We start from the raw sequence: 20,167 nt of genomic DNA, 5'->3' as shown, positions 1-20,167 counted from the left end.
GGGCGGGACGCCTTGCTCGGCCCCCATTGGCTGCAGGGCAGACGCGCCGCACTAATGGGAGGCTGAGGTGGTGTCGCTTATTGGCCGAGGGCGCTGATTGACAGGCGCGAGAGCCTATGGGCGCGTTGGGAGGGGCAGCGCCCCCGGAAGCGGCGTGCGGCAGGGTGCCATGGCCGGCGGGGCCATGGCGGGCGGTGTGGATCGGCTGCGCGCTCTGCTCCGCGCTGTCAACGCGTTCCTGCAGCAGCGCCGCTACCATGCCGCGCTCGCCGTCCTCAAGGGCTTCCGCAATGGTGCCGTGTGAGTGTGGGGCCCGGGACGGTGCGGTCTCGGCCCCCGGTCGGTGGCGATGCTGAGGCGCGGTGCGGGGCAGGCCATTCCGCTTCCCTCACCTGCAGTTTGGGGTGGTTTGGGCTGGGTTGGGGTTCCCTTCGCGCCTGGCTCGCTGTGCTGCGGGTGCTCCTCTGGCTGGACTCCTCCCCGTCTGCTGTGCTGCTGCTGCTGCTGGATTGGCTTAAAAGTAACAGATATTTGCTTAAGTAGCTTTTTCCGGCTGTCAGTAGAATAGAAATATAGTAATTTCATACTATAAAACAAAATTTATGGCTTGTGTGTCCGTTTCTGCAGTTACGGAGCCAAAATCCGTGCCCCACACGCCCTGGTGATGACTTTCTTGTTCAAGAGTGGAAGGTATGAGCGCTAATTCTGTATTTCTGCGTTACTGCTCAGAATGTTTTCATCCCCACTGTCCGAGTTTCATGTTTCCAGAGAGTTTAAAAGCAGAAGGATGTGTGAGCCGTGCTTGAGCCTTGTCCTGATAGTGAAGTACACACAAATGTATATATTTGAGGGGTTTAATCACTCATGGTGATGAGAACCAGAGGGGGAATTAGCAAACGCCAAGAGCAATGTTCTGTTCTGTGTTGAAATCTGGAAACCCAGGCTATGGCAATGCACGTTGTGCCTTTGCCTGAGTGCCAGAGGTTTGCATTTAGCAAAAAAAAACCCCAAAAATTAAAAGGGCTGTTTTAATAGGCACAAAATGAGAGAAAAGCACAGTCCACAGTCTGGGCAGGGCTATGCTCTGATGGCTGAGCCAGAGGTGAGGGGATTTCTCTTCCATCCCAAGACAGTCTGGGATCCCCAAGCTGTCAGTGCAGGTCAGGGGTGTAGTGACCAGGCTGAGTGAGTGCAGGGTTCCAGTCTTTTCCCTCTCCTAATGGTCTGCTTCTCTCCTTCAGTTTAAGGGAGAAACTGAAATCCATTGCCCAGGCTACGTATGCTCATTCCCGGAACTTGGCTTATTTTGTGTTCACCTACAAGGGGCTCCTGGCAACACAGTCCCAGCTGCAGGGGAAAAAAATCCCATTTCATTCTTTCCTTGCAGCCTGCATTGGGGGCTGGCTGGTGTTCGGTGACAACAATCCCATCAACAGCCAGGTAAAGGCACTTGGTGGGAGTTTCTTTGGCCAGAAGAACAGCAGGTGTACTAGGAAGTGGCTGGTGGAGCCAGTTTCTGGTGGTTTTGACCACATAGCATTGCTCTTTCATTGTATGCTTTGTACAAATTGCTGCTTTGACTGCTCTGTGCTCAAATCCCAGAGGTGCTTGTGTGTCTCCCTGAGCAGCATGGGCAGTTGGGGTGCTGGAAGCCCAGGTTTGCCTTCAGGGCTGCACTGAATTCTTAGGAAGGCAGTCAGGTGATCCAAAGCTGTGGGGTTATCCCATCTGTCACTTGAGCTGTGGTCACTGCCTGTGTGCTCCTGGTCTGTCCATCACAGGGTTAAACCCTTTAGCTTGAGTGTTGTGAGTGTAGAGCACAAACAGGTTAAACTAACAGCTAAACTGGTTAAACAGACAAAAGCTGCTCAGGGACTGTTGGATTTAAAGCAGGTTGTTAACACACAGTCACAAACTATTGAGTAAAACACAGAGATACAGATTAGTTCCAAGTGCTCGATTTAAGCCAGGCTTTAAGTCTGGTGTTAGGCTGTGTCCAGACTCCTGAGTTCACACCTGCTTGGCAGGACTGCTCTGGGACTGTTCCATCAGCACCCTCTGAGGTGGCATTAAGTGAGAAAACACAGGAATTGTGCAACTGCACAGATGTGTTGCATGAAGTGCAGCTTGGTGATTGCTAAATCAGAGCAGCAGGACTTTGAGGATGTGAGGAAGACACAAACCTGTGGTTTTGCAGGCTGCTGATAGGGGAAATTACAGCCTGTTCCCTTTGAAGTGGGTGAGCTGTTCCCACCCCTCTTGGCTGGCCTGTCACTTGTGACTCCCTGGAGCTGGCTGTGCTCAGCACTCACCCCTGCTTTGTGGATTTCTCCTCCTGCAGATCATCATGTACCTGCTGTCCCGGATCCTGTTCGGCTTGGCCCGGCTGGCTGTGCAGAAGGGCTACATCCCCCAGCCCAGGCAGGATCCCTTCCCCCTGGTGGCTGCCCTGGTGTGGGGGACAGTGCTGTGGCTCTTTGAATACCACAAGGAGACCCTGCAGCCCTCCCTGCAGTCCTCCATGACCTACCTGTACGAGGACAGTGAGGTGTGGCACGACCTGTCTGACTTCCTCGTGTACAACAAAAGGACAGACAGCAAGTAGGTGCTTCTTGTCAATCACCTCCAAGTGGGATGGGATCTACCAGCAGCTGAGGGAAAAGGTTATCCTGTTGCTCTTGACCTGTGATTTTTTTAAATTAACGTCTATCAAGCGGAGTTGGCTCTTGTCTGCAGGCCAAAATGTCCTGATCAGTCTTTTGGCTCCTTTTCGAGCAAGCAATCACCCCACAGAAACTTGCTGCAGTCTTTTTTAAGAAGTCTTGTTCTCCCTACAAGTATGGCTTTGGGGTCTGTTTTTAAAAATCCTAATATATTTATAAAATGACAGCCTGACACTAAGTGGAGAGTATGAAATCATGCTTTAGGGCTCATCTGAATGTTTACAAGTGTTTTTTTCTGTGCTTTTGTGCTCACCATGGTGTGATTGAGGGGTGAAGGGAGTGGGGGACTTGCTGAGCTCTGAAAGCAGGGCCATCATTCCTGGATTGCTGTGGATGGCTGGAAATCCTGTTTAAACTATAACAAGGACAGTTGTGTGCTCCTTGAGAGAGTTCCTCTGGAGTTTTCCCTCAGGGAGACAAGAAAATGTGTGAGAATAACTGTTCAGATTGTTTTGTACAAGCCTGGTAATTCAGGCTTGGAAAGACTATTTTTCCTTGGTTTCTTTCATGCACTTGGGCTGAATCTGTGCCTCTGTAAAGTGCACTAATGAACACCCTGTAATTATTTTAAACTTATTTGTAAAGCTCTTAAAAGCTTGAACTAAATACCAAAAACAGTTACACAACTTGGGCTCCTCTGCAAGCAGGCCTCAGGTTTCATGCTGGGGACTTTGTGTGTCCAGGGGAGCACAAGCACTTTTATTTTGGTGCAACATGAAAAATGTTTCTCTGACGTTCCCAATCTGCCCTCCAGTGCCCAGCAGTGGCGTGTGTTGGCTGTAACCAGATTTGAATCAGATTTTGTACCTGGAGTTTGTGCAGGCTCATTGCTGAGCCAGGCTGAGGCCATGAATTAATTTATTAATTATCTTCCTGTCAAAAACACACTGCTGAGCCCCAGGATAGGGCAGCACACCCTGGGCTGTGGCAGAAGGTTGACTAGATAGTTGAGAAAGCACAAAAACTAATTTTAATTAATAAATTAATAAATTCAGACTCAATAATGCAAGGCACTCACACTGCCAGATAACACTACACAGTCCACTCAGTGATCTGCACTGAAATAATTCTTGACAATGGTTTGATATGGTGATATTTCCAAGAGAATCACTAAATTCCCTGTTCCCTTTTGGCTCAGTTGGGACTGTTTTGGTCACCTTCCCTGGTCCTGTTTGTTCACTTTCACTTATCCACCTGCTTTTGCCTGACCTGCCCATGTCATTGCATAATCCTGCTGATGCTCTCTGCATCATCTTTGAACTCTTTACCCTCCAGGCTCTGGCAATTTCAGCAATGTACAGCTGAAACAATACATTTAACTTGAGGGAGCTTCTGAGTAGAGAAAAATTCTCAATTTCTTCTTAAGTTATTTTTCCATGTCCTCCTAAACTCCTTTATTGCTGTAGCACATATTCAGACTGCTTTGCTTTTTATTTTTCCACTTTGCTCTTTATTTTTCCACTTTTCTTTGAACTCATGTCATACAAATCTGAGATGTACATGGTGCTCAAAAAACAAGATACTTTGTCATAATAACTGTCAATGATCCCTTTAACTTCTAATTTCACCTGCTATTACAGTCTGGACTGAACACTTGAATTGAAACATCCATCAGTATTTAATCAGACCCCGGGAAAGCTGTAAAATTAGGAACTGGCTTTGTTTCTTTTGGTTAAATATTTTTCTATGTATAGATAAGTATAAGGATTCAATACAGAAAAACTGCTGAAGCTACAGGTGAGGTCTGATTCCTTTATAAACATCTTTATTTCCACCATTGCTGGGTGTTTCAAGCATCACAGATGTTGTTCCAAATAAGAGCATTGGTATTCTGCTAATATTGCTGAATTCCTACAAGCTTTGATGGGATTTCAGAAAACCCTTCCACAAGCTGACAGCTGTGGCTTGGGAATTTCTCCCTAAAACTATTAAACTCACAAATCCTTGACCATGTGTAATTATTGCAGCAAAAGATGCTGTGGGCTGGTTCTGTGAGCTGGGTGTCTCTGAGAAGCTTTTGATCTGTTTAATTTGTAGCTGGTATTTCTTTCTCTTAGAGAGGCTTGTGATTCCCTTAGAGGTGGAATCATTTTCCTCTGCTGGGAATTGTGCTGCTGTGGCTGCTGGTGAAGCACCTCTGTGTCCACCAGAAGCACAAGTGGCCTTTCCTGACCTTCCCATTGCTGTAGAGTCTCTGTCCTCTCTAGAAAATAAATCCCAGCCAAAAACCAGCGTCTGGAATCAGCCTGGCAGCAGTGACCATGACTGATCCTTGATTCAAAACGCCCTTTTTCTCTCGGGAATCTCCCACTTTAGAAGCAAACCGTGCCTGAGCCTCCCACCATCTGCACTTTAGCTCAAGGGGGCAGCTGCCATCCCTGGAAGCTGCAGCTCCTCCCGGGAGCACAGCCCTGGGGAGTTTGCCGACGGTTGGTTTCCCTGCTGGGGCAGGACAGCACGTTAAGCTGCAAGTCCCTGCTTTCCCCAGGGAAGTAATTGGGACAGTTCCTTAATGACATCAGCTCCCCTGGCTGTTCCTGGGACCAGATAGCTGGGGATGAGCCCCTTCTGCTGCCAAGGTGTTGGAACAATGCAGGCGTGTAGTAGGGAAGTGAACTAGAAGTAATTTGTCTGAGTCAGACTTTTGGGATATGGAAGTGACACTCCCTGCCCTCCCCCAGGGCATTGTGTGGGGAATTGAGTGCCCTGTTTGGGTTCCTTTTTTATTAGCATTAAAAGCAGAAGAAATAAAGAGACAGTTGGGAAGCCACCTGCGAGTCGGCCAAGTGCTTAAGAATCACAAAGAAGGGTTATTTTCTCCCCCCAGCCCTGACTGGTTTTGAATTTTAAGATGAATATGGGGTTGTTTGTCTACAGCAACTTTATTTTCCCTTGTTATTTCTTCCTTGACACCTGACTGATGCTGAGTGTCTGTAAAAAGGAGCAGAGTGTCTCAATCTTAGCTCAGTTGGTCAAAAGTTACGATTACTGGATAAAATCCAAGATCTTAAAATGATGCTTCTCCCTCGGATTTTAAGCCTCTCTTAGAGGCAGTTTTAAAGGTTAATGAATGAAACTGATCAAAAGTTTTCAGCAAGCCTGAGCTTTTCAAGCAGACTGACTCTCCTGGGCTATTAATCATTTATTTTATGAAGGAACAAAGCAGGCTCAGGGTTATTTACTGCCGCTGCCTGCTGCCCTGGCATACCCACTGTGCTTCCCTTCCCTTTGGAGGACAGCTTTGTGCTGGGGCTGGCTCTGGGGCTGGCTGGAGAACCCTTTCCGGGACAATTACATTATTTAACAAAGGTGAAAATTAGACAGCTGCTTGACATTTGGGTTAGGGAAGGTTTTCTGTGCTGTGTTTGATGCTGGCAGTGCAGGGGAGGATATTTCTGGGAGGAAAAGCTGTGTTTGTCCATTCAGTGCTGCAGAGAAGGGCTCAAGGAGGCTGGGGCTGCTGGAAGGTGGAAACCTCTGTCTGCAGCATGACAGTGTCTCTGTTCAGGACATTTATCATAAAATCATGGAATGGTTTGGGTTGGAAAGGACCTTAAAGATCACCCAGTGCCACCCCCTGCCATGGCAGGGACACCTTCCACTATCCCAGGTTGCTCCAAGCCCTGTCCAGCCTGGCCTTGGACACTGCCAGGGATCCAGGGGCAGCCACAGCTTCTCTGGGCACCTTGTGCCAGGGTGGAGAAACTGCAGAGATGCTTTGATATTGGTGCTGTGACACTTTCCTGCCCTGGTAGAGTCGGTCAAGCTCTGCTTTAAACTGAGCTGGGTTTGGGTAGAAGCACAGGGATGATCCCTGGCTGGTGAAAGAGACCCAAAGCAGGATCCATGGGGCATTTCTGTGCATTTTGAGCTCTGCAGCCACCTGGTGCTGCTGGAGAAACCAGAACCCTGTGCAGATCCCTCACCCAGGAGAAACTGCTGGGACTCCCAACTCGTTTTCCCTGCATCAGCACAAAGGTGACCTTTGGATAATACCCCAAGCCATGTGCTGCTCCCTATTTGTCAGGTTGTGTTTGTTGTCCTGGCTCATGCCAGCCTGAGCAGAATGTGGGTTTTGATGCTGCTTTCGAAACCTAGAAGATAAGGGAGGAGGGGAAATAAGGTGTAATGTCTGTCTGCCACTGTTAATATTTTAGGGGTGTTAATCTTGAGTTTTCAACCTGTGTGTTCCTACCAGATTGGTGGAGGAGGTAACCTTTTTCTTTACTTAGAAGAATTTTCATGTCTCCAGTAATGAGGAGGGAGAAAAACAAACGAAAAACATTATAACACAAGTATTATTACCTCTGCTTTTGATATGTATTATGTATTTTGTGTTCATAATTGCTGTGTAATCCAGGCCCTGGTTTTCTGCCAGGGTAGAATAAAATTAAGAACATAAACTCAGGTAACTTGTGTGACACTGATCAGAATGCTTGTAGAAATATCTGGTTTTGGGTTTAAATAATAAAAAGAGGGGGCAGTGGGTTGTTGATGTAGCTCTGTCGACTATAAATTACCTTCTTGTCAATATTTCTGTATAATCACTCTTTGAATATGACAATACTGTGCTTTCTCTAAGAATAAAAGACCTAATTTTTTGTCTCTTTTTAGTGTCATTTTTAAGCTAAAGTATTTGAAGCAAGGCTTGACTATTGCTTGTCTGTAGTCCTGGATGTAGAGAAGCCATGCATAAGGTGCATTTTTGGCATTGCTTGTGCTCCACCTTGGAGACAACACCAGAGTTGCTTTGACCACAGATTGAATTCCTGCAGGGCAAAGGATCCCAACTCAGAAACAAATGGGGTTGGCTGTCACCCCCTATTTCTTGTTGTTTTATACATGACATACACAAATAGAGAAAATAAGGATGTCTATGGATGATTTTGTTGTCTCTTCAAAGCTCAAAGTTGAGGGAATGTGCTGTAGAGGTGACAGCTGTGGTAGTGGGGATGGAGCAATCCCTGAGTGTCTGTAAGACCAAGCCTCCAGCTTTGTAAGCTGCTGGAATACTGCAGTGTCCAACCTGGGCCCATGAGAACCAAATGAACACCTCCAAACTGATACCAGTCCCACTTTCAAGAGTTTTTTTCCTCCTCACAAAGCCTCATAGTCTGTCTGAGCCCTTGTTCTGCTCCAGGTGACACTCTGGTGACCTGTAGGTTTTGTTCTGACTCTTTAGCTGCCTTTTGGGCTCTCAGTGCCAGTGACCATGCCCTGAGCCTGCTGGGAAGTAAAGCTTGGCATATTCCCAAATCACCCCTTGATAACCCCCAGGCTCCCAAGAAGCACCTCATCCTCTCCATTCCTCTGTCAGGCTGGAGTGAAGGAAATGGAGGAGCCTTGTGGAATGGAGTGGCTTTCAGTGTTTGAGGTGCTCTGGAGGCTGAGATGAGACTGCCCTGGCTGGGTGTGAAGAGCAGAGCAGGAGGGGAATGGGCTCTGAGCTCATCACTTCCACTGAGCGGCTCTGCATGGTGGGAGCTTTACAAACAGATGCCACCATCTGAGGGGAGGAAATCCCAGAGCTGAGTCTGCTGTGCCCAGCATCCAGGAGAGGAGCTGGGTGTCCTGGAGAGGAAGGGCTGGTGGAGTCTTCTGTAAAAAATGCCAGAGAGGAGGCACTGCCTGGCTTTTGGGATTGGGATCTGAGGAGACACCTAAAGCAGGGCTGCTCCCTTCTGCCACAAGCCAGCTTTAGATGCTCAGTTTGTGCTACCAAAAAATGGCTTTGGCTTCCACAGAACAGTGGTGATGGCTCAGGTGATGGAGATGGGGGGCAGTAGGGTCAGGGCAGCAGAACTGGGGGGGCTCTGGGCTTTCCCCAGCTGCCTGTCCCCACCACAGGGACACTGTGCCACTCTGCCAACTCCCCATCTTGTGAACAAATCAATTAACTGGGAACAGGGCCGTGGGGAGGAGACCCCAGGAAGGTCCTGCTCCCCTTCACGCCCTGCAGACATTCCATGTGACAGCTCAGCACAGTCCGTGTGGGAACTGCTGAAGGCAGGACCAGCTGCGATGACAGGGACAGTAAATGTGCTCCTGGGACACCCACATGCTGCTCTTAACTGAGCACGGGAGTGCAGGTTTGCATCCTGCCAGCCCTCCTGCCTTCTCCCACTGCCAGGAGATGATTTTCCAGCCCAGGTACCAGCTCTGGCTCCACCTGCAGACTTCTCCCAGCAGACAGCCCTTGCCCTGAGTCTATCCCGCACCCAAATCCACTCCAACTCAGTGACTGCTGCTAGCTAAATCCTGCTGGGGTACAAAGTGTCTAAACAACCTTCCTGATCCTCTCCAGGAGTGAGTGGAGTCGTGCAGACAGGACTTTATCTGTGAACAGCACCTGCCAGACAGCTAATCTTGGGAGCACGCCTGCACTCCTTAGCAGGGCTGGCAGGGCTGGGGGGAGGCTGCAGCTGTGCAGCAGACAGGATTCATCTGCTTTCCCTCATCCACATGCAAGGAGAGCCCCTGCCCGCCCTTCTCCCACCAGCGTTTGCCTTTCATTTGTCTCCACAGCCGCCCCTTTTCCCGCCGCCAGCACTGAAAGCCTTGGAGAAGTTGCAGCGCAGCCTCCGGGAGAGGGGGCAGAGCCTGCTCCCCCTGAATAAGCTCCTGCATGAATTAGGGGGGGCTGAACCCAGCCTTTGTGAGCTGAGCGGGAGCAGCTGGTGCAGCAGCTGTGTCCCAAACCCTGCCTCATCCCAGGAAGCGCCGGGCTGAGGCTCCCCAGGGATGGGGAGAGCACCGCCAGCCATGCGCTCCCGCCCGGCTGCTGGGATTGCCTTTTCCCCCCTCCCCAGATGGAAGAAGCATTAACTGTGTGCAAACATCTGGTCTAACTGTTGCTTATGCTTCACAGTAATGATGATATTGCAGTGGAAGGGCTCTGGAGAGCGGGCCCTGGAATATTAGAAGGGCCAAGTGTTAATTAACTGTATTAATTCCCTTTAAGCAAGGCAACGTTTCCATTTGCTCTCTGCTGATGAAGAAATGAGGCACGGCGGGTTGATTTGATTGGTCACGGACACGCACCATGTTACTGCTCTATTTAAGGATGTAGGGATCCAGGGAAATCACAGCACTGCTCCGCGTTGGCTGTCCTCAGGGGAATTGCAGCCACTGCCAAAGTATCCAGCATAAAATCCTTTAAAGCCAGAAACCTGTTAGGCCAGCACAGGGGCACTGCATGTCAGGATCTGCTCCGCAGCAGAGGAGTTAACTCATCCCTGCGAATGCCTCCTGCATCCCACGCACTGCTGGAGGGTTGGCAGGGGGACTGGGGCAGGAGCCAGCGCTGGCTCACAGCCCTGCCTGGCAGCAGAAAGGGGCTGGGGGCCACTGTGCTCGACCCCTGGGGACACGAGGGGCAGCTCCTGGGGGGCACAGAGGGGTGAAACCCTGGGCTCGGCTCAGAAGGGTTTGGGTGCCTGGCTCAGACCCTGCTCCACACGTTCCTCATGAGCTTCCCCAAGTCCGAGCCCCGGAAAAGGCCTAATATTTAAATGCTTTTTAAATTTATTATTAGCAGGATGTATTTTTTTCCTTTTTAATTTTGCTTCCTCATGCAGCAGGAGGTTATCAGTGTCCTGCAGGCAGGAGATACCAGTGGTGGGAGCTGCCTGTCCCGTGTCTCGTGGGTGGACTCTCATCTCTCTCAGCATATGGGGCCACTCCCGTCTCCGTCTGCCATCCCTCTGTCCTTGCCTCTCCCTGGCCACGGCCAGAGATAGCTGCTGGCACGGTCAAGTACAGGTCGTGCTCCCAGCAGAGCTTTTCCTCTGCCCTGCAAGGGGTTATCAGCCAGTGCTGAAGGAGCTGCCGAGATCCACAGCTGTTTGGTGTTTGGAAACACAGAATGCCGTGAATCATCCAGCGAACGGATGGAGCAGATTGCAGCATCCCAGTCTTCCCCTTCACGCTGGACCCTTGGAGCAGCATCAAAACCTGAAGCCTCCAGACTTGCCCGACATTCTCATCCGTGGGCTCGGGGCTTCTTTGAACAAGGAGGATGAACAGCCCTGAACTCACCCCTTCATCCCTCCAACAGTTTTAGACAAAAGTCCTGCAAACAGCTTTTGCCCCACCCTGCAGCGAGCTCCTGCCCCAGTACAGCTGAGCGCACATTGATGCCCCACAGAGCAAGGCGTTGCTGCCGGGGGGAGCCATGGGCCCGGGTCATGCTGGGCTTGCTGTCACCCCCGGGGAAGTGGAACTTACGGGAGGCAGCCTGGGACAGCCCGCAGAGCCCAAAGCCACCCTCTTCCCCACCGGTGACACCCGTGGGTGGGCAGAGTCCGCAGGGCAGGGGAGCGATATGAACTTTGCTCGTGGGTGTGTGCCGCTGTCCTCCCGGGCCATCCGGAGCGGGGAGCAGCTGCGCCCGCAGCCGGAAGCCCATCACCCCGGCGGGGCTGAGCCCGGGCCGTCACCGGCTCTTCCTGAGGCTTAAAACCCCTACGGGTGGGCAAATCGGGAGCCGGGGCCGGTTGGGAGCGGGAAACCCGCGGCGGGTCACGGCAGGGGGACACAAGAGGGGACACAAACAGGGAGGCGGCAGGGGACACCAGGGGGACACTCGCACCGCCCGCCGCCCTCGCACCCACGCCGCGTCCCCGAGCCGCGCTCCCATTGGCCGCCGTCCAGACGCGGCGCCGCCGATTGGCCGCCTGTCAGCGCGGCCCCCGCCCGCCAATGGTCGCGCGGCACCGCCCGCCGCCCCGCGCGCCGCAGCCAATGGGAGCGCGCCCTCTCCTCCCCGCCGCGGCGGGCGCAGCCAATGGGGGGCCGGCGGGGCGGCTCGCGCCGCTTTTCGCGGCAAAAAGGATTTGGCGCGCAAAGGCGCGCGGGGCCGGCGCGCCGAACAATCCGGCGGCGGGCGCGGAGCGGAGCCGAGCGGAGCCGGAGCTGGAGCCGAGCGGCCCCGCGCCCGCACATGGGCCGCGCCCCTGTCCGCGCCCTGCCCGCCGCGCCGCCCGCCGCACCGGCGGCACCGGCTGCCATGTGAGCCATGGCGGCGGCGGGCGGCGCGGCGGGGCTGGCGGCGCTGCTGGGCAGCGCCTCCCCGCACCTCCTCATCGTCTCCGCCGCCGCCGATGAGCCCGCGGGCGGCGGCCACCCCGATACCGACCTCCTGCTCTTCGCCACGCCGCAGCCCGCCCGCCCCGGCGCCGCGCCCAGACGGCCCGCGCTGGGCCGCCCGCCGGTAACCCCCGCGAGTGGGATGGGGAGGGGGCGGGGGGCGGGCGGGGGCTCCGGGGACCGGCGGGGCCGGGCTGTGTCCCGGGCTGTGCAGTGTTGGGCCTCGTCGAACCGCCTGTGTACCGAACGGACCGTGTATCCGACCGGGCTACACCGAGCCGGGCTGTACACTGGGCCCGGCCACGTACCGAGCTGTATAGCGAGCCGTGCTGTATAGCGAGCCGTGCCATACCGAGCCGGGCTGTATAGCGAGCCGTGCTGTATAGCGAGCCGTGCCATACCGAGCCGGGCTGTATAGCGAGCCGTGCTGTATAGCGAGCCGTGCCATACCGAGCCGGGCTGTATAGCGAGCCGTGCTCTATAGGGACAGGGCTCTATACCGGGCCGGGCTGCACTGCTCCCCGCTGTGCCCCGTGCTGTGCCATATGCTGTGCCGTGCTCTGTGCCGTGCCCTGCTCCGTGCCAGCCCGTGCGGGTGCTCCCGGCGGTGCCAGGCGGTACGGCCGGGCCGTGCCACGCAGCACCTGCCGGGCCGGCCCTGCCCCGCCGCCGCTCCGGAAGCCGCAGGCCCGGGCGCTGGGCTGTGTTTGCCTCCCCACCCACGGCCCACGCCGGCTTTGGGGCGCTCCCCGCAGCGTGGCAGGCCCCCCCGCAGCTGGGATAGCCCCCGAGCCTCGCCGGGGTGTGTGGCAGCTCCTGTCAACCCCTTCCTGCCGGCATCTGGGGTGTCTGTACCCCACAGTTCTCGGGGGGGATTCCCTGGGGGGTTCCTCACACAAACCCTCCGTCACCAGTGGAGCCCCGGCGGTGGCTGTCCCTCTGCTGACCCCTTTCCTTGCAGGTGAAGAGGAAGCTGAACTTGGAGACTGATCACCAGTACATAGCAGAGAGTTTGCCAGTGGCCCGGGGCAAGGCCAGGAACCCTTCTAAAGGTACCAGCTGCACTCCCCCAGCTCCCCTTGCCAGCCCAGCTCAGAGCAGGGCTCCAGCAGCCCCACTCTGCTCCCACAGGCTCATCCCTGGCAGCTTTTGCCAGTCCCTTTGTGCCAGTTTGGAGGGGCTGGCCAGGGGGTTGGCCTGTTCTGTCCACTGTCCACTCTGACTGCTGTGCCCTGTGCTGGTGGCATGGTTGTCCTGCCCATCTGCTGGGCACCCCACTGGCTCTGTCCCCTCCCTGTGGGATGGAGCTGGAGCTGCCAGCATCGTGTCGGTGCAGTGTCCCAGGAGGACACTCTTATCCCCCTCAGAGCCCTGCCTGGCATCTCGGTGTCACAACCACAGCTGTGGTCACAAGTGTCACAGCCTATTCTAGGTCCTGCAAAATCCTTCCCATGGAGGATTTGGGAGCTCACCCCATCACCCTGAGAAAACAGATTGGTTTTGGGGTGCCACTAGTCCACAAGCCCCCTGCAGGCATGGCAGGAGTTTTGTGACCTCTCATCTCCAGCTCTGGGTTTCCCTTCTGGCTCAATGAGACTTGTCCTTGGCATCTGGCAGGGGCAAAGTCTCCTGGAGAGAAGTCCCGCTATGAAACCTCGCTGAACCTCACCACCAAGCGCTTCCTGGAGCTGCTGAGCCAGTCCCCAGATGGGGTGGTGGATCTCAACTGGGCGGCCGAGGTGCTGAAGGTGCAGAAGAGGCGCATCTACGACATCACCAATGTCCTGGAGGGCATCCAGCTCATCACCAAGAAGTCCAAGAACCACATCCAGTGGCTGTATGTCCCTTGGCTCGTGGGGCTGTGCTGGCTGTTCCCCGGGGTGGGGGAGGGTCTTACTTAGGTGCAGAGTTTCAGGGTGGGTCACCAGGGCTTTGCTCACAGGCCAAGTGTTGGCTCTCTGTGGGTGAGGGCTGTGCTCAATAGCAGGTGACTCCTGAGCAGTGTAGCTATTCTGTGTCACCTGCGAGTCCCCCTTGCCCCCCCCAAGTCATAGGGGGCTGCATCCAGCCTCGGGGAGTGCCCTACTACAAAATCCCTGCACGGCTGATTCCCTGGGTGTGGGGTGGGATGTGGGCAGGCCTGGGTGGGGCAGAGGAAGCTGTGGGGGTTGGCTCCTGACGGATGTGGTGCTCCCCAGGGGCAGCCAGGCCACCGTGGGAGCACCCGGGCGGCACCGGCTGCTGGAGAAGGAGCTGCGGGAGCTGCAGGCAGCCGAGCGGCAGCTGGATGACCTCATCCAGATGTGCACGGTGCAGCTGCGCCTGCTCACCGAGGACCCCGCCAACCAGCAATATCCTTTGGTTATGGGTGGGGCTGGCTGGGTGGCGGCTGTGGTTGAGCCCCGGTGTCACAAGCAGGCTTTCTCAGCCCACATCCCCGTGTCCCTTCCTTGACGCGCCCCACCGCAGCCTATGTGACCTGCCAGGACCTCCGCAGCGTTGTGGACCCCGCGGAGCAAATGGTGATGGTTATCAAAGCCCCCCCAGAGACCCAGCTGCAGGTCTCGGACCCAGCGGAGGTGAGTTGGAGTCAGGCTCTGCTCTCCCTCTGACCCCCCTGCACAGCCTGGTGTTCCTGGGCATCCTTGTGCCACCTCATCTCACTGCTGTCCCCTTCCCCCAGGCTTTCCAGGTCTCCGTGCGAAGCACTCAGGGCCCCATTGATGTGTTCCTCTGCCCCGAGGACAGCTCGGGGGTCTGCAGCCCCGTCAAGAGCCCCTTCAAAGCCCCTGCAGAGGACTCTTCTCCCAGCCATTCACAGCCCAGAGCCTCCCAGCTCCTGCATCCCGCCCAGGATGTGAACATGCCGCTGCTGCCCGGAGAGCAAGGTGGGGCTGGGGACACGAGGGAGCTGGTGTGGTGGCACCGTGGCTCTCATCAGTCCCTCTGCTGTTGGCATGAGCAAGGAGCTGGGATGGTGATTGGGCACCCCAGCAAGGCAGGGAGGTGGGAAGGCAGGTTTTCCATAGCCAAAAGAGCTTTTTTGGGGTTTATTTGGTGAGTATTGAGGGATTTACCGCTGCTTTCCATCCCCACAGAAACACTGCTGCCAGGGCCAAGCACGCTGCCCGGCAAGAGCCCGGAGGAGGAGGTGAGCCTGTCCCCACTGGCCTCCATGGACATCCTGCTGGAGCAGAGCAGGGAGGACTTGGCAGGATTTTTGGCCGATGAGTTCATCAACCTGTCGCCGCTGCAGGCGCAGGACTATCACTTTGGGCTGGAGGAGGGTGAGGGCATCAGCGAGCTCTTCGACTGCAACTTTGGGGATTTCACCCCCTTGGACTTCTGAAGTTGTGTCTGGGTGCTCAGGGGAGCTGCCAGAGGATGGGGCAGCCCTGGCAGGGTGGGCAGGGCAGGGCAGCCCCTCTGGCTTCGGCGCCCACCGTTCTCCCCCATCCCTTTTTTGCAATATTTTCTTCTTATCCCTCCAGCCCCCTCAGCCTGGCAAGGGCCGTGGCATCCCCAATTCCAGCCCCACAAAGGGGATGCCAGGGTGGGGTTCCCATTTCAGGGAACCTCCCACAGGGCCCTGATCAGGGGGGAACTGCCCAGGGCAGAGCCACTGCCCCCTGGGCGCCCATTCCAGAGCTTTAAGCAGTCCTGTGTATAGATTACTGATTTGATTAATTTATTATTGTCCCCTGGGGACAGCGTTTCATTTCCATGGGGGTTTGGGGGGGCTGTACAGCAGAGTGGGGGTGCTGAGAGTTGTTGTTGTGCTGGGAGGGGGTGGTGGAGATGTGGGGGGTGCTGGGTCAGGGCTGTCCCCCTGCATGGGGGGCTGCCCACGGCCTGGCTGAGCGTGGGGTATTTATTTATTATTTATGGCGTGTGGGAGCTCTCCCAGGACATGGAGGGGGCAGGAGGGAGCAGGAGGACAGTGCTGGTGCTGGTGGGACACAAAGGGTGCCACCAGGGTCTCACCAGCACATCCTGGCTTTGCTTGTGTCCAAAAGGGGGCTGGCAAGGCCATGGCTGTGGCAGGTGGCTGCGGGAGTGGGGACGGGGCTGGATGGGGCTGGTGGCCCTGGGACCATGTGCATGTCCCCTCAGGGGACACACAGGGGGAGCATCTCTGCAGGTGAGCACCCAACGCTGTCTCCAGGCTTTTCTTCCACTCCCTGTGCAGCCACCCAGCCTTTCGGCTCTGGCTCCCCCTGCCCAGGCCACTGGGGCTGGGAGAGGAGGGCAGGGGAGCCTGGAGACGCACTTTCACTTTTACTGCCATTTAACAAGCTTGTGTTCCTCTGAGCTTTGTGTTTAATAAAGGTTTCTACTGACTCTGCCTTTGGGCTGTGCTCAGGTGCCTGGGGCTGTGAGAGGTGGTGGGGACCTCAGCTGAGAAACCAAGAGGTTTGGGGTTATTCTGGCGTCTGTTTTCCAGTTGGAACATGAAATACATGACCAGGTATGTCCATACCTGGGGCTGCAAGAGGTGCTTTGGTCCTTGGTTGCACAGAGGGTGGGGTCTGGATGGGGATTGCTTCCCTTTCAGCAGGTCCTGTCCCCACTTGGCTGGTCCTGCCTGGTCCCCTCCTCACCTTCCCGCTGGTTTTGGGGCAGCATTTCCCTGGCTGTGGCTGCAGCATGAGGCTGATATGAAGCCAGTCCATGCATCCCCTGCGTTCCCAGCTTCCCCTGTTCACCCCAGCCCTTGGTGCTGCCTCAAGGCACCTGCTGGCACTAGTTTCTGGCCCAAAATTCGAGGTCCCTGTGTCCTTGCTCACTGGGGACACACTGTCTGCCAGCGGCAGCCCTGACCCTGAGTGCCCTGATTGTCTCTGCAGCACACCAGGACTGAGGGGCATTGGGGACCCCCAGGGAGGAGTGCCATGGCCCCCCTGGCAGCCAGGAACAGGCTCAGGGGTCATGGCCACTGCCCAGTGGCAGCCAGGGACCTGCTGCTTCCTGCTTGTGTTTGTGCACTTTCTCCCCTCCTGCCCAGCCTCCTGCCTGGTTTTTCTTTAAACAGCCTGATAAATATTTCACCCTGACCCGGTTGTGTAAGCTCACCCTGCTCTTACACCAGCAGGGAATGGGATCCCAGGCTCTGGCCAGGCTGCTGGAAGCTGCTGGGTGGCACAGAGAGCCCATCACCGCTGCCTGGCCTCCTGCCTGCATCCTTGTGCCTCTATTCCCACCCCTGAGGCAGTCCCCGGCTCCTTGTGCTGCTGCTGGATTGTTCTTACAGTCGGACACATGTGGATGGCAGAGTGCAGGTGTAGGGTGCCAAACCCCACAGCCCAGCTCCACACACCATGCCCTTTCCCAGCTTTCGCAGCCTTCCAGAGCGTGGCAGCAGAGCCAGCCAGGGCCCTGCCATCTCCAAACCAGCGCCCAGGAGGGCAGTGGCACAACAGGCTGTCATGGGTGACCCCTGTGCCTGAGCGGGAAGAGCTGGTGCTTGCAACACTAGCACTGCAACAGGATTCCTGCTGCTCCGATCCATGGGATTCCTGCCCCACAGAGCCAGGGCAGGAAGACAAGGGAGCAGGTGGGTGGGAATTGACCCTGGTCCTGCCTGCTGTGTCCTTCACTGCAAGGTCGATGTTTGTCACCTGAGGTGACAAGTGCCGAAGGTTTTATGATTGACTGTGGGGTGCCCAGCCCAGCCATATGCCAACTCCTCTCCATCCAGCCATCCAGCCATCCATCCATCCTCCTCTCCCCTGCTCGGTTCCATTGTGATGGAGGATGATGGTGATCTGCAATGATCCCAAAGAGGAGAGAGAGCCCGGTCCAGGAGTTGTTTTTCAGGGGAGCCAGGAGGCACAGGGAGTGGGGAGAGGACTTACACTGCCATCCCAAGCTGCACAGGGCTGTTCCCACAGCCAGCCAACCCCCAGCAGCAGCAGAGATTTACCTCTTTCTCTGAGCAAAGCCAAACCTCTCTGATGGCATCCCCATCCCATTTCCCTCACAGGGAACCTCCTGGGATGCTGAACCCCTGGGATTCCCAATCTCCATGAAAGCAGCCCTGGGAGGGACAGGGCCGAGTCCCTCTGCGGCAGCACAGCCCATCCCTGGGGGTTGCATTGGCAGCTCCACGTGAGCCACAGCACCGTAAAAATAACCACTCTGCCTCCCAGGATGATTCATGATGCAGCTGAAGGGCTTCCCTCCTGCTATTTCAGATCGCTGGAGAGGGAGCTGATAGCTGCTTTGGAAGAGCACATGGCAGCTTTGGGAAGCAGCCCCAGGCACTGCCTAGTTTTATTTATCTGCTCCAAAGATGCTTTTGTTCCTCGGGTGAAGCCAACACAGCCCAGGAGATGGGCACCCTGCACCCATCCTGCCTGCCCCATGGGCTCTCTGCTCCCATCTCCCATTCCCAGCCAGTGTGACCACACAGGGAATGGGTTCATGCAGCCCCAGGGTGCTGTCAGGCTGCACTGATGGCTCCATTGGCATCAGAAAATGCCATGCAGGATTTGGCCACGGTGCTGAGCCCAGGCAGCCCTGGGGTCTCCAGTCCTTGTGCTGTGGGGTTTGGACTTGGGGCAGTCAGGATAGCTCCACAGTGGGATGAACTCCAGGACAGGCTGGCAGTGGCATTAGGTGCTCCCCATAAGGGGTTTATACCTTTAATTTAATCGCCCTCAGAGGGTCCTACAGGGTTTTGGGGTCTCTATAGAAGGGGTGTCCTGCCTTGCCTCTGCATCCCACCCCACGCTTCCCTAATTCCACTTCCAAATCTCTCATGTTTCTTCCCCAAGGAAGGAACTCAGGGAAGTGAACTGCAGCATTGTTTATTGCTGGGATGCTGTTAATCCCTCAGTTCCACCCTGTTGGGGTGCTGGGGAGCAGAGCAGAGCCCTGGTGTCCCCCACAGCCAGGGCCATGTCCCCTTTCCCTACCATTCCAGGCTTTCTGGAAGCACCTGCGGAATTTGGGAGCACTTCTTACTTCCTGCCAACAGCAGTTTTGCCCTGAGCTTCATCCTCAATTTCAGGCTGCTCCTTTCCACATGGAAACTCCTGCTGGCTCCATGCTGGATCTGAGGGAGCCCAACGGGTGCCTAGCATGGATTTTAGCAGATGGGAGTGCAGGAAGCCCCTCCAAAGGGGGACTTTGATCCACAGCCAAGGCAGGGCCTGACCAAGCCCTTTCTGTGCTCGCTGGCAAGGTGATCCCCTGTGCCTGCTGCATCCCTTGCCTGAGTTTTGTCCCTGCTCCCATTCCAGTTGATTTGATGATGGCCATGTTCAGCACCTCCAGCCCTTGAACCTCTCTGGCTGCCTGGGGACAGGGACAGCCCTGTGCCAAGAGCAGTGAGCTCACGTGCACCCTGGAGCCCTCAGATACCCCTGCCAGGGCCCAGGTGTGCTTTTTCCACCTCTTTTGCCTTGCACACACCTGGAACAGCTGGGAGATGGTAAAAATAGCTGTGATGCCATGGGCTCAGCTTGGAGCTTGTTATCCCTGAGGGAACAGGAGATGAGGGAACTCCACGTGCTGCAGCTCAGTCACGTTGGGACAGGGAAGGAGCTTGGGTGTGAGACCTGGGTTCAGCAGAGCTGAGCTCAGCACTCAGGCTGTCCTGGAGAGCTCCATGTGAAAGCAGAGGTGGTGCTGAGGGAGGCAAAGCCTGCCTGGGATTTTGCAAAATCCAAGGAAAACTGGTTCATGCCCCTTTCTCTGTAAGTAAAATCCTGGTATTCAGGCACAAGCCTCCAAATGCCTGTGCTGGGCAGGGATGGTGCAGCTCCTCCTCCTCCTCCTCATCTTGCCCAGCCTGCTGGGGCAGGAGGGAGGGTCACATCTCTGGGGGTCCTGGGATATTGTTCTAGAGGGAAGCTGCACAGAGCAAAGGCTGCCTGGCACTGTGGGCATGGAGGAGTTGGCAGCACCAGAACTCATTTGGAACCACCCTGGCTGTCAGGGGACCACTCCAGGGCCACCACAACCACAGTGGGACCACCTGTGGTCAAACTGGGGCTAAACCAGGGCCAACTGAGGAAAACAGAGCTTTCCCAGGGCCAGCAGTGTACACGTTGGGACCACCTGGGGCAACGAGAGCTATCCTAAAGAGAATAGTGACTGAACTGGGACCACCTGGGGTCAAACTGGGACCAACCAGGGCCACAGTGTGACAACAGGGGCTATGCTATAGCCAGCTGTGACCACACTGTGACCACCCATGGTCAAACTGGGGCAGCCCCAGGGCCAACTGGGGCAACCAGGGCTACCCTGGGGCCAAGAGCAACCACACTGGGGCCACCCATGGCTCAACTGGGACCAACTGGGGCCACATTGGTGTGATCAGGGCTACAGTGGGGCCAACAGCAACCACACTG

The 20,167-nt window shown here is 55.6% G+C and overlaps 2 protein-coding genes across 3 annotated transcripts; both read left to right on the top strand.

Moving 5' to 3' along the window:
• The first annotated feature begins 41 nt into the window (after nucleotides 1-41).
• PXMP4 (peroxisomal membrane protein 4) lies at nucleotides 42-7,324 on the top strand. Of its 2 annotated transcripts, XM_085078992.1 has the most exons (5): nucleotides 42-300; nucleotides 628-690; nucleotides 1,242-1,440; nucleotides 2,342-2,601; nucleotides 4,304-7,324. In XM_085078992.1, exons 1-5 carry the CDS (start codon nucleotides 170-172, stop codon nucleotides 4,311-4,313), a joined length of 663 nt encoding a protein of 220 aa, XP_084935118.1. In that variant the 5' UTR covers nucleotides 42-169; the 3' UTR covers nucleotides 4,314-7,324. The 2 variants fall into 2 exon arrangements, with proteins under 2 accessions (XP_084935118.1, XP_084935119.1); XM_085078993.1 differs by having other exon boundaries at nucleotides 2,342-7,324.
• Nucleotides 7,325-11,500: 4,176 nt separating this feature from the next.
• E2F1 (E2F transcription factor 1) lies at nucleotides 11,501-16,155 on the top strand. Its single transcript, XM_085078986.1, has 7 exons — nucleotides 11,501-11,934; nucleotides 12,772-12,862; nucleotides 13,428-13,647; nucleotides 14,009-14,161; nucleotides 14,275-14,389; nucleotides 14,494-14,698; nucleotides 14,909-16,155. Exons 1-7 carry the CDS (start codon nucleotides 11,740-11,742, stop codon nucleotides 15,157-15,159), a joined length of 1,230 nt encoding a protein of 409 aa, XP_084935112.1. The 5' UTR covers nucleotides 11,501-11,739; the 3' UTR covers nucleotides 15,160-16,155.
• Nucleotides 16,156-20,167: the final 4,012 nt, after the last annotated feature.

The sequence above is a fragment of the Lichenostomus cassidix genome, chromosome 20 (assembly GCF_008360975.1).
Source record: "Lichenostomus cassidix isolate B80296 chromosome 20, HeHo_3.0, whole genome shotgun sequence".
Classification (NCBI taxonomy): Eukaryota; Metazoa; Chordata; class Aves; order Passeriformes; family Meliphagidae; genus Lichenostomus; species Lichenostomus cassidix.
Note: the sequence above shows the minus strand (reverse complement) of the source record. Positions and strands in the feature narration are given on the sequence as shown.